Source organism: Ctenopharyngodon idella, chromosome 16 (assembly GCF_019924925.1).
Source record: "Ctenopharyngodon idella isolate HZGC_01 chromosome 16, HZGC01, whole genome shotgun sequence".
Lineage (NCBI taxonomy): Eukaryota > Metazoa > Chordata > Actinopteri > Cypriniformes > Xenocyprididae > Ctenopharyngodon > Ctenopharyngodon idella.
The window spans coordinates 29231412-29250764 of NC_067235.1; the positions used below are offsets into that span (position 1 = coordinate 29231412).

Below are 19353 nucleotides of genomic sequence, written 5' to 3' on the forward strand. Positions count from 1 at the left end.
CTACTTCCAGTGATCTCTAGATAAAAGACTAAGTGTGTGGTACCTTGCTTACTGACAGGAGCACTGACCGACTGCTGCAACTTCTCATTGATTAATTCCACACATTCACTGGGAAAGAAGCCAACCTGAGGAAAAGAGAGGGGAACACTGGGCTCAAAGTTGTCAGTGTTTCTGAAGATGGCCCATATTAGGTCCTGAAGTTTAGACAGGTACCTGGAATCCATGCTTTCCTCTCCACCACGTGGTGTCATCTTTGGGCGGCATGTCAATCACTGACAAAATATCACCAACCTTTAAAAAGAGGAACAAAGACACATACAAGGATTAGCACGCAAACGGAGATACGCATCTAGTAATAGAAATATGCAAATTACTTGTGTACTGAGGATGTTAATAAGCTCTTTAAAAAATATATTAGCATATAAAAGAATGATGATTGAACTAATATTTTTTAACCACAAGCATGTCAACTTCATATATTCTCAACAACATCTAGTAGTCACAATCAGACTTAGTTTTATTCAAAAGCACTGTAGCGTGCCGAAATACACTGACCCAAATTTTAAAAAGAGGAAGGGGGAAAAAATATCAGTTCCTATCTTGCACTGGAGAGCAGAAAGAGAAAGAATCATGCCTGAGAGGAGAAAAACAGAAAAAGTACGAAGAAGAAACTAAAAAGGGATAGTTTGTCAAGATAAATGTTGATGTTAGCTTAAAAAAGCCTTGCCTAAATGTTTAAAATTCAACAGACAGAAATATAGATATGTAGCCCAGCTAGGGTTACTATTAAGCACAATGACACCTTTTCCCAAGTAATGGCGTATTTTAACCCCAAGTAATGGGGTTTTATGATTCAGATAGTTTCATAACAGTGTCTGTGTATTCAGTTGATATACCTGTGTATTGCCCCTTTAACTATAAACTATGACGTTTGTTAGTGATGCACTTGCCCTCTATTGCCTTTCTGTTTTGCTCAGATGTTGGTGGGTAACCTTTAGGTAAGCTCAGTCAATGGCCTCATAATGGCTGAGTAATTCTTTATGAATCGCCGGTAAAATCAACAACAAAAAAAAAAAACCTAACAGTTGCTAGGGCTTTCAACATGGAAGATTCGACAGACAGATAAATACAGCATTACTAAGTAGCTGTTAAGGTGCTTGGAGTGGGTGCTAGAGCATTCCCATGTGGTTTGAGGTTCGCTAGAGCACTGCTGTGTGGTTACAGCTAGCTAGATAGATCAGTTAAAAAAATGATGTCATACATATGTAAAAGAATTGAAGAGTGACAGAAAGAAAAAGAGAGACTAAGAAAGAGAGAGAGAGAGAGAAAAGGGACCTCAATGTGTTCTAAGTTTGGGTCACCCCATTCTCTGGCCCAGAAAGAGATGCTGCATATGGAGCAGCGTATAGGGAGGGGGGACAGGAATAGACCTGACGAAGGAGGAAGAAAAGGAGGAAGAGAAGAGAGAACAAAACTGTGTCCCAGGACCAGGCAAGCTGTGCATGCATGTGCAGAATAAGGACAGGACGAGAGAAAGAGAGAACTCAAACTGGGTACAAGGTCTTTTGGAAGAGTTTGAAGTTTATGCTGTAGTTTGGTGTAAAACACTGAATTAATCAAGCAGCTAGTCGGCTGCAGCTTTGACATACTAAAAGCTATTTAAAACACTGGAGATGTCCCATCTAACTGTCCTGTTTTAAAAGGAAATACATCAACACATGAAAAAACTAAGCAGCCTGAGTACCTCAATGGAGATCTCATCGCTAGCCTGGGCAGTGTAGCGCTTGATGACGTGAGCAGCAGCGATGGCGGGGACGTTTAAAGAGGCTTCTTCTTTCAGCAGGAACCTGTTGCCATGGTTGTCAATCTGCAATGATTGTAAAAAAACAATTAGCTGTAATACTGCAAGACCTCGGGAGGTTGAAATCTCATAGCAAGATTCAGAGCAATGAAATTTATGTTTGAAAAACAACAGATACTGCCATGTTTTACAAAGAAATATAAATATGTAGAGATTTGAGATATGGCAAGAAAAATGGCAAGTAAAAATTACAAAAATTACATAAAATTTCCTGTTATACACAAGTGATGAGTCCAGATGCAAAAGCAGCTAAACGCCATCTCGGTCAAAAATGAGATAATGATATTGATCGAATGCTCTCCACACATAGCATACGTTAATCAAACACTTTTGCTTCAAATCCGCTAAATCCCAGCGTCAGCCCACAGAAATACCGGTTCTTTGGCAGAAACCGCTAAACACTACTTCACCTTGTAAGCAAAAGCCTCCAAGTCCACAGAAGAACCAGAAGACACGAATCGAACCATATGATTTCAAGATGAATGGCTTTCAATTGCCGAGCTGCAAGTTATCATCATGTTTTGTCCATCGTTACAGTGGCAATGACAGGATTTCGCGAGTAGCAAGTAAACACAACAGTGTTCCTTTTGCTACTGTAAAACCGATAGAAACTGATGTTTTGCTATGTCTTGTTGTCCAAATAACTGACTAACAACCTTTTCATTGCCATTAAAGTAGAATTACTGAACCTAAACATAGGAGCCTGATAAAAAAAAAATGCTAATTTAAAAGAAAAGATGTCAGATGGACTTAGAAGTTTTTGCAATGGAACTCCAAGTATTTCACACTCATGTGATTCCAAACCTGTATGACTGACTTCTGTGGAACATTAAAGAAGATATTGAGAGATTTTTTTTTTTTTGTCAATACAATGGAAGTCAATGGGCTACAATAATGTTGAAAAAATTGTTTTGTATTTCACAGAAGAACGGTTTGGAACAACATGAGGGTGAGTAAATGATGACAATTTTCATTTTTGGGTGAACTATCCTTCTATATTTCAGTTCTTATCTACTCTAATGTATGTTTGCTGTCTTATCTCTCCTCTGTTTGTCCCTCACCTCCATCCAGGAGAGAACCGGCCCACAGTTCAGCTTATTGTCCACAATCATGGAGAGACGGTTCAGATACTCCGACAACAGTGGTGTGAAGATCTGCATGAACAACATGCATTCAGCAGTCAAACACTACTCAAAGATATCACTGAAGAAGATTGATTCAAAGCAATGTTCCAGGTTCAATACAATTTCATTTTTTTATTATTATTATTATTTTTAATAGTTTTGGGTCAGTAAGATTTTTTTTTACTCAGTAAGGAAGCATTAAATGATCAAGTGACAGTAAAGACATTTATAATGTTTCAAAAGATTTCGATTTCAAATTAATTCTGTTCTTTTGACTTTTCTATTAAATCAAAGAATCCTTGAAAAAAAAAAAAAAAGTATTAACAAAAATATTAAGCAGCACAACTATTTTCAATCTTGACTGAAATGATTTCTGAAGGATCATGTGCCACTGAAGATCAGAGTAATGGTATCTGAAAATTCAGCTTTGCCATCACCAGAATACATTACATTTTAAATTGAATATTTGAAATTGTAATAATATTTCACAATATTACAGTTTTTAGTGTATTTTCAATAAAATTAAAGCAGCTTTGGTGATAATAAGATTTAAAAAAAATTACAAAATCTTACCAACCCCAAACATTTCTATCTAATGGTAATTACAGACTACAAGATTTAAATAGTCTCATGATAAATGAAAAATAATAATAATAATAATAATAATAATAATAATAATAAAAGTGACGTGAAAGATAAAGTGGTGTTTTTCCCAGCACTGTCCCTATGGGTCCGGACACCAACCTACATAACTGGCCGACGACCTCAATACTGAGCAGCTAACTCTGTTAGCAGTACAACATGAGCTACTGTACATTGAAGCTAAATGAGATAAGAAGCATTAGTATCCAGTGCAGTCAAGCTCACCTCCACCCGATCTCCGATCTCACAGAGGGCGGGCAGGACCAAGAGCTGTGAGTAACGGCGGTCGTAAATGCACTGATGCAGGTGGGCGTCCAGCGTCCGGAACTCTTCATACGAACGCCGCACCATCCATGTCTTACCCTAGATTTCAGAGAAAGAGAGAGAGTAGGGGAAAGAGGGGCAGAGAGAGGAGAGAGAATCGAGGGAGGGGGGAAGTCAACAAATAAGATGCCATCAGAAGAGAGGAAGATGCAAAACAAGGTGTAGTGCACTGACTTCGGTCATGTTTGATTCGATCAGTTGTGTTTTTTTTTGAGGCTGTAGCAGGAGGGGCTGTTTATTATTAGCACTGACTGGGGCATGTGCGCCCACTCACCTGGCAGGACACCTGCACAAGGAAAACCAGGTCTTTGGCACTGCCCGAGGTCCAGCTGGCATCGCTCTGCTCGTTGGCAAACTGAAGCTGAAGGTGTAAAGAGCAGACATTAATTCATGAATGTGTGAAGAAGTTCAAGCACACATAAACAAACGTTTAAAGGGAATGCTCATGGTCCTGCATTGGCACACAAGAATAGATATTTTTGAAATAACCAAGCAGTATGTTGCCAGAACAACTAGTCGACAACTAGCACTGTATAATTTTGTGTCCACCTGACTCTGATCAGACATGTTTCTCAAGGTGAATGTTTATCATCAACTGTGTACATCTCAGTGGGTGTTCATTCATCATACACCTTGATCCCACTGCAGTTGTGCATTTATGTACGAGTTTCCAGGTTGTAAGTCTGATTTTAATCTGAGTTTGATTCCACACTTCTTGTAGGATGTCGGAAAATCTGAGTTGAATGTAACAGCATAAACATGTTTTGAATTGCTGTGATTTTGCGACATCACTATGTCCGCACATCTGTCTAGACAGATGAATTACAAGAAACATACCCATTTAAGACCATGCTACTCATGTTTAATGAGATTCAGTTACTCTCAAACACATGATCATTTACGAGAAGCTGGGAACATCCCTTGTTCAAGTCACAAAAATGCTGTTTCATATCCCTGAAGCATGTCTGAACTTCCTCATCACTTTAGATAATGAGTATGATCAGTGGTCAAAACATTTTATTCAAAGGTACTTACTGTTCAAAAGTTTAGGGTCAGTAAGATTTTTGATATGCTTTTATTCAGCAAGAATGCATTAAATTAATCCAAAATTACAGTAAAGACATTTACAATGTTACAAAAATATTCTATTTTGCTGTTTATGCTGTTCTTTTGAACTTTCTATTAACCAAAAAATACATCATGGTTTCCACAAAAATATTAAGTAGCACAACTGCTTTCAACATTGATAATCAGAAATGTTTCTTGAGCAACAAATCAGCATATTAGAATGATTTCTGAAGGATCATGTGACACTGAAGACTGGAGTAATGATACTGAAAATTCAGCTACTTTGCATTTTTTTTTTTTTTTTAGAAAATATTTACCATATATTCAAGGTTTTTTATTTAGGATATTACATTTTTTGATCCTTCATTTCCATGATCTAAAGAATTAAATGGTTGTTGTCATTTGAAAGTGTGTAGGCCTACTTGCATTATTATGCTGTTATATTATGATTATATATTCAGTGGCATAAAATGGTCTTAAAATGACAATAATATCATTTATCGCAATTATTTCTGGAACAATATCGCACAACAAAAAGTAGTTATCATGACAGGCCTACATTTAAAAAAAAAAAAATCTTAATATTAAATATAATCTTAACTTTTGACTAGTAGTATGCATGTAAAATATATGAATGATTACTGTATTCATATACAATGGAATTGCATGGAAGATACCATGGTGATAGTATGGTACGTGACCATTAATATCATTTTGCAATAGCACAGAGGAGAGGAGAGAAGAGGAGAGGAGAGGAGAGGAGAGGAGAGGAGAGGAGAGGCACTTTCTGCTTCACAGGGTCATATCAGAAAACATGTAAAGGTCTTTTATTTTTCTCTTTTCTTTAGGGGGTTTAAACACTAATGAGACAGACTCCCACTCCAGTCATGTTGTGCGGTCAGTGCGCTCCAGGTGCTCTCGAGTGTGTGTGTGTATACAGCGCTCTGCCATAATAAACACAAAATGGGTATATAAACACAAAAAACAATGCCACAGGGACACTGAATGCATTTTGAGAATGGATGTCTAACATTGTGGATGTAAACCTGCCTCAACTGACCACAGATTTTAGACAAGCTTAAATAATGTACAGATCATTGTGTGACTGGCAGTTTATATGAGAAGAGCTCTGACATACTGCAGTGTATCTGTGAATCAAATATAAGTAAATGTTTCCTCTTCCCTTTCAGAGTACATGAATCTGGATATGAGAGAGAGAGAGAGAGAGAGAGAGAGAGAGAGAGAGAGAGAGAGAGAGAGAGAGAGAGAGAGAGAGAGAGAGAGAGAGAGAGAGAGAGAGAGAGAGAGAGAGAGAGAGAGAGAGAGAGAGAGAGAGAGAGAGAGAGAGAGAGAATTATTGAAGGTCACAAAGCAAGGAGCTGTATCAGCCCTGGAGATATTCCGGCTGTACGCGGATATCTGCTTGTTTCTTCCTAACAACCCTAAACACTCTGTGATGCATCCTGACAAATGAACATGCACATTACTAAAACACATGAAGACCTTTTCAGTGATGTTTTTGGTGTTTTTGTTCACAATTAATTAGTGCATGTTATCTTTCTTTAAAATTGAATACCTGCAACCACATTTCTAAACCGCATTAAATAATATTAATCAATAACATCATAGCCTAACATTTTTTTCATTCAATGACATTCCGATAAATAAAATAAAATTCAGTTTTACTTTATTCCTGCTGAATATATTTATTTTCACTCTTAAATACGGCACATTATGGATGTATTAATGCCTACACAGGCAGTATTTAAAGGCATCATAATTGTGATCCTGACATGACGGCTCTAAAATACTTTGTTTTAATAATAATAATAATAATAATAATAATAATAATAATAAGTTGATTCCATACATATACTTTGGGCCTTTCTGACCTTTTATTAGAGAGCTAAGAAACTTCTGCTCAAGACAAGATCTTACCTCGATAGAACCGAAGTCCACATTTTCATAGTGAAAGTGGGCACAGTCAACAAGCTTGGGGAAGTGACCTTTCACAACAGAAAGCCTGGAACCACAAGCAAAAAAACAAATGAGTTAACACACTATATACTATCATCACAAAGAGCTGAGCTTGAAGCAGTGAGTTTAAAGTTGTGAAACTTTAAAACTGTTTAACTTATCTGGTTAATCAAATTAGTCATTATGACAAGTGGCACTATAACTGCTGTTCAATCTTAGGATTTTCGCTGGGAAAACAAAACACACACACAAAAAAAATGCCACAGACTTATCAACGCCCTGGTTAACGCACACACACCAGCACTGAGTTTTATTTCTTCAGATTTAGTTTATATTTTCAAGTTACACAGAATGTAGAAGCTCTCCAAGGTAGTTTTCAGTAAGGTACTCATGAACACCACAGGGGAACTTTGCATCCCATTATCAGTTATTTCAGGGGGAAGTGAAACTCAGTTCTTCCTGTTTTACTCTGTGTTCAGAGGTGGATAAACCTGAAGCTGAACTCACAGGACAACACAGTCCTTTACTTCATTAACTATTAAACTAAAATACAGTCTGTCTCTTTTGTGTCTAAACCTTTTAAGGCTGCTTTACTCTTGGTTTTAATTGCTTGGAATGAACCTGAGCTTGAGGGTCAGGACTACAGTTTAAGTGGGTGTGGTTACTAAGTGGGTACCTTATTTTGGAAAGCTGCTTTAATATAGGAACCTATGATTTCTGTGATGCAGAAAACGTGGGCCGAATTGTGGAATCCATTCTTAAAAATAGAATTTAACATATAATGTAGAATGTCATGAGCATTTCACCATTTTATTTTATTAAACTATTGTCAGACACACACAGAAACCCAAAGGTATTCACTACAACCCACCAAAATTACAGTTTGTTTTAACTTGAAGAAATTATGATAGAAATATATTGCTATTATACAGTAGAATGTACTTAAGTAATAATAACAATAATAATAGTTTATTAAAACATTATTTTTAAAGGAATATCACAACTTTTCATTTATTGTAAACGGAAACCTGTTGTGCAGCACTTTGTTTCCTAAAAAATGTAAAATTTTCATTTGATTACATCATTAAAAGATTAAAAAAAAAAATTGTCAACATTTTATGAATTCATTTGAAAACTAACTTGATGAATACATGTGTATTCAATCATAAAACATAGAATCCAATAAAGCTAAAAAACAGACATAAAACAGACAAAACAGACTAAAATCTTTAGTTTAAATACACCCTAAATGACTACTGATGGAGAGATGTGCCGTTTATCACCTTTTGCTCATCTTCCCCTTCAAGTTGGCAGTGGTGCCCACTGATCGGGTCCCAGGCTCCCCAGAACTGTCCAGATTATCAGTGCTCCGAGCCTGAAGAAAGATGAAGGAGAACAGAAGAAAGGACGTTTTTATGCTCTGATGGGTTTACAATTCATGCTACATCACAAAGATCAAAGTCATCCCTGTTTGAGAGCCAAAGAGTGCATCATCTGAAACACATACACTTTTGGAGAAAATAGATTACAAAAGCCTTAATCAACATTGATCAGACAATACAGAGATGATTTTCTGAGGATTCATAAGGTCTCAAACAGATCACTTTCATTTAAACGCTCAAATCACACTCAGAAAGGAGCTAAGGGAGCAGCAAGCAGCTTGTGAAGTGACCCAGACAGTCGTCTGAAGACCTCTGGTCTCATTTGGAATAAAAGCCAAGCATTTACATCAAACACTTCATTTTAAAATGGGTGATCAGTGTAGATTGGCATGGGTTGCCAAATGTATATGTTGGGCCTACACAAGTAAAATGAACACATATGTGTGTGTGTGTGTGTGTGTGTGTGTGTGTGTGTGTGTCTAGGTAGTCCACTATGTAGTGTGCAGGCGTCAGATGCATCTTTCTGCACTCAAGGAGAATACTTTGAAAGGCTCGCACACTCAACTGCGCGTGAAACGGTGAGGAATTAAGTATAGGAGGGTTGGGCTTAAGCTTTGAATGTTTAAATATAGTTTAAGTGGAGCAAATTGTAACCCTCCTAATGTACAAGCTTTATTTTTTCATTATTCTATTTATTCTGTACTTTTATAACACAAGATACTTTTCAGTTTTGTAGCGGATTGTAACCAAATACCTCTGTTTACTGCATAGTGCTTAATAGCCTACTGTACCAACTAGGGGACTAAATGCTAAACAAACTGTGATTTCTACTACTGTCTGTTCAAAATAAAATAAAAGAAACCTAGCATTGTGGATTTGCTCCTTTGTCCGCTAACACTTTAGTTTAGGGTCCAATTCTTATTATTAACTAGTTGCTTATTAGCATGTATACTACTAGGATATTGTCTGTTTATTAGTAGCCTACTTAAATAAATCAGATATTAATGCCTTATTCTGCATGACCATATTCTACATAAGACAATCCTACCCAATACCTAAACTTAACAATGAACTTACTAACTATTAATAAGCAGTACTTAGGGGTTTAAGGCAAAAGTCATAGTTAATAGTTAGTTAATAGTGAGAATTGGACCATAAACTAAAGTGTGACCATTTTTCCTATTGTACCGAAATCGTACCGTACCGAACCGTGACTTCTGTGTACCAGTACACCCCTATATATATATATATATATATATATATATATATATATATATATATATATATATATATATATATATATATATATATATAAAAAAACACACACACACACACGTTCATTTTATTTTTGTAGGCCCAACATACACATATGGCATCAGTATATATATTTATTATATTATATATATATATATATATATATAATAAATATATATGTTTATTAATTATTTTTGTTTGTAAAGCTCTAAAAAGTTCAGTGCAGACACTTAATGTCAGAGTTCCAAGATTATAATACAGAGCTCTGGGCATCAGAGCAAGAGCCGAGTACACACCGGATGTTTCCTCCCTTATTAGAGCTTTTTATACTTGTCTTTGATGAATAAAAGCCCCGGCGAATTACATCTCAGTCATGCAGATTAGTTCTGATAACAGCAGACCTGTCAGGATGACTGTTTGAGTTTCATCCACCTGACAGGCAGTTTCGATGGAAACATTGCTACCGGAGCATTTGGTTGCGAGACAGCACTTTCCCAATCCCCTCAGGGAACAACAGATCTCTGCAGTCTTCCTTTAGGTTTACACAACACCAAACAGTCATGGATGAGTTCAAACACAGGAATGAGGGATGACAAGAGTGGATTTGTCTACCGTTTTATCCAATGCAATCCTTGTTGTCTTCCGCAAAGGGGTTGCAAATGAGAATAGGCCAGCCATATTGATAAGCTAATCATTTTAGAGGCGATGATCAGATTGATGTACTGTAAGCTTTGTGCATGTGGCAGTACAAGAGAAAGGAGGTGTTGGGTACTTCTATCACACTTACCTTTATTGCTAGCTGCTCCCCCCTGGGCAAGAAACCTTTAGAGATGGTCAGTGGTGCATAAGCATATTTAGGTTATTAAGGATTTAACCTATACTGTACAGTTGAGCAAGCAGATGTGTCACTTCTAATCTATTCCCATATAATCCTAATGATAACAATAACCCCTTAGTATGCGTGCTTATTTCTGTAACTATGCAGACTGCAAAAAGCAAAAGCACTGATGCCCTGTAAACAAATATTGTGTTTGGATTTGCATGCTGCATCTCTTATAGAGGAGACAAGGAAGCAAAGCTGAAAACACTGACACCAGACCTCAAGATATTATCACTTCTGTCAACCTTTACCTGACCGCAGCTCCTGATCACTCACAATTAATATTGTTGTTGTTGAAACAAAAACTAGAAAGACGAAAACTAGCCCTAAAAAAACCCCAAACATTTCTGATACTTTAAAAACAAAAGAAATCTGAAAAATGAATTGTATTTAATTAAAGTATTTTATTATTTTATTTTAAATAATGATTTGCAATAAAAACCAAACTAAAACTAGCTGTTTTCAAAAAATACAAACAAAGTAAAAAATATTTACAGGTAAAACTAACTAAAACTAAACAGAAATTTAAAAACACAAATCCAAAATAAACATTTTATTTAGTTTTTACTGTGTTAAAAAAATTACTTAAAAAAAAAAAAAAAAAAGACTAAAACTGAACCAATAGAATAAATATTTACAAATAATTTAAAATACCATTTAAAATAAAAACTAAAGAAACTAAATCCAATACTAGCACTGAAATGAAAACTTAAAATTTATACTATTAAGTACTAAACTTAATACTAGTACTTCAAGTAAACTTAAATAGTGACTAAAACAAATATTAAACAAAAAATTTCAATTATATAAACAAAATAAAAACAATTTAGTAAGAATTAAATTTAAAAGAAACTGAAATTGAAAATAAAACTGTTTTCAAAAATATAATAGCCGTGTTCCTGATATGTTTAAAAATAAAATCATTCCAACCCAGCCTCCTCCCAGCTCCCCACCTTTCCATTCAGCTTTGGACTGAACACACATTCCTCAATCTGATGATATCTCAGCCTTCACAGCACACGGCTTGAGGATCAGCTGAGATCTCAGAGGAGAGATGTCGGCCAAATCTGTGACAGTGAGAAGAGCTGCCTGCCAATGTCTATAAATCAGTGGAAATATATTGCACACTGTGCACAGCCCTGTCTGAAGAGGTTAACTGGAGTCACACTGATTGTGTGTCAGTCATTATTACACAGAGATGCACACCACGTTTCCTCTCTGTCCCTGATTGACGGAAGGGTTATCGAGATAGTCAACATTCCTGAAGTGAAAGCAGCATTTTTAGACACTATCATGTATCTTGCTTAAAAGTGACAACATTCACTGCCAATATAATTTCTATTACATTGTCTTAATATAAATAAAACTGACTGAAATCAAAATTGTCCCCATTTACATTATTAATAAATGTCACTGGTCTTATTGAGCATGATTCAACTTTCATGAAAATATAAATGCGATTCCCCAACTGAAATGACTTTCTGCTAACATTAAGAATGGGGAAATATAATATTAATCAAAATTTAAAATACATACTGAAGGAAAATATGAATAATGCTTGCTGCGAAAGTGTTTGCCAGGAAGTTGCAATGCGGTTGCCAGTGTGTACTGGTGGATGGTGCTTATTGGCCCAAGTCTCTAATATAATTTTGGCCTCTAGCTTGGCTTAGGGTTTGTCGAATCCCGAACCATGAGGATAAGTAATAGTAATGATGATCTTGGCTAAGTTTCACTCAGAAATACACCACATCACAGAAGCTAAATTTGTTGTGAATGCCATTTTAAGTTGTCTTTAAATGTCTGTTCTGACATGCAAAGAGAAAATATAAAAGTACACTACCGCTGAACAGTTTGGGGTCAATACGATTTTTCTTTTAAAGACTTTATTCAGCAAGGATGCTTTAAATTGATCAAGAGTGACAGTAAAGACATTTATAAAATTACAAAAGATTTCTGTTTCAAATTAATGCTGTTCTTTTGAACTTTATATCAAAAACTCCTGATGAATCACAGTTTTCACAAAAATATTAAGCAGCACAACTGTTTTCAACATTGATAATAAGAAACATTTCTTGAGCAGCAAATCAGCATATTAGAATGATTTCTGAAGGATCATGTGACACTAAAGACTGGAGTAACGATGCTGAAAATTCAGCTTTGATCACAGGAATAAATTACATTTTAAAATATTCACATAGAAAACAGCTATTTTAAATTGTAATAATAGTTCATATTTACTGTAATAATATTTCATATATTTTTTGCTATATTTTTATCCAAATAAATGCAGCCTTGGTGAGCATAATAAGTGTGCGCACACCAAAAGCGAAATTAATTTGCGTGAGTAGATTACATACAAAGTCAATGCAAAGACGCGAATGACGCGAATTGGGCGACACTCGCCTCAATCGCGTCTTCAACGCAAGTTTCAACTCGAGTGGAAAATTCACATAACGAGTTGTCGCACAAGCCAATCAGCGAAGAGCTTGCCCTGTTGACACATTCGACACAACTTATTCATACAGACCGGACAAAAAAGGAGATAGCTTGAGAAGCGTAAGTGAGGAAGTTGGACTACCTGGTAAGTGATGAAAATAAATCTCTTGCTTGATTCCAGCTATGAGTTTTACATTATTATGAACTGGTTAGCACTGGCATTAGCCAAAGTAAGCACAACCTGGCATTCCCGGTGTTGTTGTTGATGTGCGTGAAGACACTCCTCATCGCACAATGTTTTTTATTCGCGCTTGTGACGTAAAAAACAAGTAATCTAGAGTGAGTAACGCAATGCGAATATTGGCTTCGCTTTTGGTGTGCACACACCATCAGAGACTTACACAAATAACAAAAAAAAAAAAAAAAAAAAAAAAAAAAATCATACCAAACCCAAACTTTTGAACAGTATTGTATATAGCATAAAATATTATAATATATAGTATAATATGCTTAAAAACCCTCAGTTGCAAATGAAACAAAAGAATATGAAAATCTTTCTTATTCTCAACAATGACAAAGAGTTAAATATCTATGTTGAATGCAGCTGGTAGATGCATCATTAAAACTTATTCAGTCCAAGTTTCATTGCACATTGTGTGCTGAAACCACATGACTCGCCCGTCCAGCTGTGAAAGCTCCTGGTAACAGTGCTGAAAAAAAACTGAAAAAAAGCAGCATGCTTTTATTCAACCCACAATAAAGACTACATTTCAACCTTCAAGTGTTCCTCATCCAATGCTATGAGTATTACCATGTGTAATGACAGTAAATGCAGCTGGTTTTAACCAAGGCCACAGTGATGTTATGCAAACAACACACACCTGTCAGGCCCGCTGGAAGATTTACAGCAAACAACGCACCTGGTGGCTGGCATACGGGTTCACCTGAGATTAACCACGTTGACCTAGTACACCTCCTCTCTGCTGTACAACAAAGTAGGCATAACTTGAACTTGTTTAGTTTCTGCCACATAATCCTTCTCAACCAGTCGGTAAAGCCTGGAAAAATGCCGGTCCATGCCGTCTCTCTTCTGGTAATCTCATACGTGTTCTCCATGACTGGTTTATGTTTCTCTGACAGTCACGGTTGGACACAAAACAAGCTGCTTTTGACAGCTGCTTAAAATCTTAAACTTTAAAGCCATAAAAACCATTCACAAATCAGTAATCTATTACCTGACCAACCAATTAAACTCTAAGCAAGCTAGGTAAATATTTCCACAAGATACTGAAAACGTTTTCCATAAATTGGTTCATACCTTGAACACTCTCTTCCTCTTGAACATTTCTTCTGCTGTTGATACCTTGAGGCAGAAGTGTGGAGGTCAACAAGGTCAAGTACTAGCCGCACTTTAGCTGTCATCACCTCCCTAGGTCACCTTCTCCAATTCAGATGCATCCGTATTCATTCTGGTCTCTAATCCTGCCGTCGGAACCTCCACAGACACGTGTGGATGGGTGGACTTTCCTTGGTGATTCTCGAAAGCGTAAAAGCACTCTTTCTTCACGTACTCGTCTATCTCTTGTTTCTTACCATCTCAGACACACAAAAAGCTCACATTCAGAGGCACCTGTTGAATATTTGATGTGGTGATCTGAACGCTGGGCTAACGCCAGGCCTCAGTGACTCCTCAGCTGTTCGCAGGAAGAGGAGGGCTGCTCATATGACAGAGCATTTGTGCTGTTCTCTACACTGGTTTTTGGACATGTTAGGGATGTTCAGGCACCCTTATCTAGGTGCGTCCTGACAGTTTAATATAGGGGGTACAACGGATCACAAAACTCACGGTTTGGATCACATTACGGTTTTTGTGTCACAGATCGGATCATTTTCAGAATCAGCAAAAATAAATAAATAAATAAATAAAAAAATTAGGGGGGTGAGACTAATGGAACTTTGCTTTCCATTTATTACCTAAAGGATTAGTTAACTTTAAAATGAAAATTATCCCATGATTTACTCACCCTCAAGCCATCCTAGGATAATATGACTTTCTTCTTTCAGATGAATACATTCAGAGTTATATTAATAATCACCCTAATGCTCCAAAGCTTTATAATGGCAGTGCACGGAAACCACCTGTTTGAAGCTCGAAAAAAAAGTGCATCCATCCATCATAAATGTACTCCACACAGCTCCGGGAGATTAATAAAGGCCTTCTGAAGTAAAAAATATCCATATTTAACAAGTTATAAAGTAAAATAACTAGCTTCCGCCTTCCATATTCAACTTACGAAACAAGCGTAACTGACGTGACGTCGTGAGACGTAACATAAGCGTTTTGATTTGCGAGAGGCGTTACACTTTCTTCTTAAGTTGAATACGGAAGGCGGTCTGGCAGAAGCCAGTTGTACTCTATAATTTACTCTATAATGTGTTAAATATGGATATTTTTCTTACACAAATGCATCGCTTCGCTTCAGAAGGCCTTTATTAACCCCCAGGAGCTGTGTGGAGTACATTTATGACGGATGGATGCACTTTTTCGAACTTCAAACAGGTGGTTTCTGTGCACTGCCATTATAAAGCTTGGGAGCATCAGGGTGATTATTAATATAACTCGGATTGTATTCATCAGAAAGAAGAAAGTCATATACACCTAGGGTGGCTTGAGGGCAAGTAAATCATAGGGTAATTTTCATTTTAAAGTGAACTAATCCTTTAACACACCAACAAGTGACATTTCACCAGAAGTTTTCCAGCTGACTTATATTATTGCGGAAGTTCTAAAGAACGCTCCATGCATATAGTCCATTATAATCAGAAAAAATTACTGAATGACTTAAATAAATAAACAAATAAAACCCAAAGTATTCTAAGTTTTCATCTAGCTACTGGCTCTCTTTGTGGTTCTCAATAGGTTGACACATTCTGTAATCTTTGTCATATTTCTGAGTGAAAACAGGATATTCACCAATAAAAAAGACATTGTTTCATCCATCAGAATTAACTGGATTAACTGGGGGAGGGGGAGGGGGGTGTGGTGTTACATTCTAGAATGGGTTCAAGTGGTTGGAGAATGGTTACAAAATAAGACTGATGACATCAGCCAAAAGTGCAATGTCAATAAGACACAATAAGACCAGAAATGTATTAATAATGTAAACAGAGTCTTTCAACTTTCAAATGAGATCACTATATCATATCTTTACATCTGAAATAAATGCCTTGCCCTTCTATAAGCCACAACTAAAAGGAAATCTAATCTGAATATGGATATTTTTACATCCCAACTGAAAGTCTGGCTTCCTGATCACTCACAGTCCATTCTGGTCATCCAGCAATCAATGACCAGCTATATTGATGCTATGCACAAACAAGGGCTCTTTCAACTCAGTCAGACATAGAAGGAAAGGCAAAAAATACACACAGATCATGAAACATGCACAAACAAACAAAACAACACAAGACATAATGAGTCTCATTCACTAACCATGTATACGCATGTATTTCTGAGTACAACCTGTGTTTAAGCAGTTTTTATGTGGAAATTACATTAAAAATATATCAAATAAAAGTTCAGCTTATCATTTAAAATTTATTTGAAATTCACAATCAAATTTAGAACAACATTCCAGAATGTTTGTTATTTTGAAATTAGACTTATTTTAGGGTCAGATATATTATATATTATAATTTGAGTAACAAAATGACTCCACTACAAGTCTACTTTCAAAGTTAGAATACAACTACAATGTTTTTAACTAATTGCATCTTAACCAATTTTGAAATTTGATACATTAAAAATATGAAATCATAAGCAGAGACTGACAAATGTATACAGGAGAGGTTGTACGAAAGCCCTTTTATGGACATGTATTATGCTAATCACTTCCTGTAGACACGCCCTCCCTGATTTAGAATAATCTGGAATTATCAACAGTAGAATGAGGGTAAAAAGTAAGCAATTATGAGTGAATGAGACTCAAAGCATGCACAGTAAGAGTTTAGGCAGGCATGGGTTCAAATCCTGTTATTCATCAAAAGCTTCTGAATAATCTTAATACAGCATTTTACTATTTTAGTAAACTATTCCTCTTGCTCAGTTCATAACTGTACAAACAGAGTCAGAGTTGATCCCATCCTGTGAGTGAAGTGCGTTTGGCTGCGGAGCGGCACTTACCGGACATGTCTGCCAGGCTCATCGCTCTCACAAACATGGCGCATTTCCGAACCCACTGGGGTCCTGACACTTGACACAGAAAAGGAGAATAAAGGCCATTTAATGTCAGCCATTAGTCTGCACTATAATCTCATACACACAAGGACCTGCCATAACCCAAACACTGTGGATTATAAAAATGCATGAATGAGCCAGCATGATAACAAGATCAGCAACATACAATGAGGATGGCTTATATGAGAGAAAGACATCTGCTGAAATTAGCAAATGTCCAATATAGTTTTATTCACCTTAAGAGTATGTCTTTAATTAACATGCAAATGAATTAAAATAAACTCCTGTAAAGATATGAAAGGCCGTGTGCTTTACAAGGTCAGCCTCATGTAGAGCTGAACTGCAGACAGCAGTAAACAAACGCAAAGAATCCATGAGACCTCCAGGCAGGAATTCTCTGGAATGGGGAGTATTCTGCAACCATGGCAACGAGAGATGTAGGAATGGAGTGTGTTTTTGTAGGGAGCATTTTTTTGGCCCGTGTGAGAGCTGTGCTAAGTTCAGCCAGTTAACAAAGACTTTAAGGCCAAAAAACTACTTTAATTCAAGTACACAAGCATGAATGCTTGGCCAAAGCACTGCAAGCATGCTGTCCCGATGTACATAATGAACATGCCTTATTGAGTTACTCTGCTGTTAACAAACCTCAGTATATCAGTTTAGCTAACTTTAACTTGCTCAGCAAGAATATCTTCAAATTGGTGCTCCGCCATGACATTAGTTGACCTGAAAGAGAAAACTGACCACAGAAGGAATTCATTTATGCTAATTTGCTATAGTACTTCTTTCTGCAATGTTGATAAATGATAATGCAACACATGCTACTAAAAATAAAGAAAAAAGAGTGATGTGTGAGAGTCCTAAACTATATTTAAGGAGTTTAATCAGGAGAATCACTTCAGAAAATATGCATTATATCAATGGCTTAAAGGAACACTCCACTTTTTTTGAAAATAGGCTCATTTTCCAACTCCCCTAGAGTTAAACAGTTGAGTTTTACCGTTTTCTAATCCATTCAGCTGATCTCCGGGTCTGGCGGTACCACTTTTAGCATAGATATTGCGCAGCGTCTCTCACAAATGTCTCCATGGTTGCAAGGCACGCTCCCTGTGCAAGCAGGGGGTCACAGGCGCTGCGTAATAACTTTGCGCCTGCTACACCCATGGTACAGCAGCAAAGCTCCTTGATTATTACACCAGAATGAGAGTATAGTTCTTAGCCATATCGGCCTAGAAAATCACAACTTTTCATTTTCCGTCGGTCTTAGTATACGATGTAACTACAGAAGAGTCAAGTTTTAAATAGGAAAAACATCGAAACTCTTTGGTCATTTTTGAGCGAGATGCTAACGGTCTAATCAGATTCAATGAACTATGCTAAGCTATGCTAAAAGTGGTACCGCCAGACCCGGAGATCGGCTGAATAGATTTGAAAACGGTAAAATGCAACTGTTTAACTCTAGGGGAGTTGGAAAATGAGCCTATTTTCAAAAAAAGTGGAGTGTTCCTTTAAGTTAACTCTTTCCCTGCCATTGACAATTTTCTGGCAATCCATGTTTTCACGGTAGGTGGCGCTATTACGCATCTTCTAAAAGAGTACAAAAACTCCTGATCAAAACAAGCGAAGAAGCAGAAACAAGTGATAGAAGCATCATTTATGCATGTTGTAGTCTAATCTTCTTGCATTCTTTTTTAAGAACACTTGAATGTAGGTAAGTAAGTAGGGAAAGAGTTAAACAAGCACTTTTTTATTTTACGTAACATTTATTCGAAATTCATTTTTGTGTACTTTACATTATCAAGACTGCCAGTTGATTTTACAGCTTTGAATGGGAAACTAACATCCAATAAAGCGACAAAGCTGAAACATTTATAAGCTAAATATCCCTAACCCTAGAAGAAACACTCAAACAAAAATCAAAAATAGGAATTTCAGTATATCCAGTAGAATTTTTACTTTACTATTACATCATTCTATAGGATTCATATAAATAAGAATGGTTCCAAATTATAATAGAAACTAAATAAGCAACCCCTTTATTTGCAAATCTTCAGCAGCCAAAAACAGGCATTACCTCATGCTATTCAAATACAAATATACTTTATGTATCATGATACCAGTGTATTTTTTAACCAAGGGGATGGTTGTGGTCACCACAGTAAAGCTGC

General features: G+C 36.5%; 1 protein-coding gene across 8 annotated transcripts in view; it reads right to left on the minus strand.

Moving 5' to 3' along the window:
• arhgap33 (Rho GTPase activating protein 33) overlaps positions 1-19353 on the minus strand; it is a 57110-nt gene that overhangs the window by 18406 nt on the left and 19351 nt on the right. For 4 of the 8 annotated variants that reach the window (XM_051865071.1, XM_051865072.1, XM_051865070.1 and 1 more), the window contains exons 2-11: positions 17132-17200; positions 10420-10454; positions 8280-8371; positions 6958-7042; positions 4226-4312; positions 3853-3990; positions 2923-3015; positions 1745-1867; positions 214-291; positions 44-125 (exon numbers count right to left, since the gene is read on the minus strand). In XM_051865071.1, coding sequence (XP_051721031.1) covers positions 44-125; positions 214-291; positions 1745-1867; positions 2923-3015; positions 3853-3990; positions 4226-4312; positions 6958-7042; positions 8280-8371; positions 10420-10454; positions 17132-17200 — 882 coding nt within the window. The remainder of the gene's footprint in view (positions 1-43; positions 126-213; positions 292-1744; positions 1868-2922; positions 3016-3852; positions 3991-4225; positions 4313-6957; positions 7043-8279; positions 8372-10419; positions 10455-17131; positions 17201-19353) is intronic. The other 4 variants (XM_051865075.1, XM_051865077.1, XM_051865076.1 and 1 more) reach the window with 2 other exon arrangements.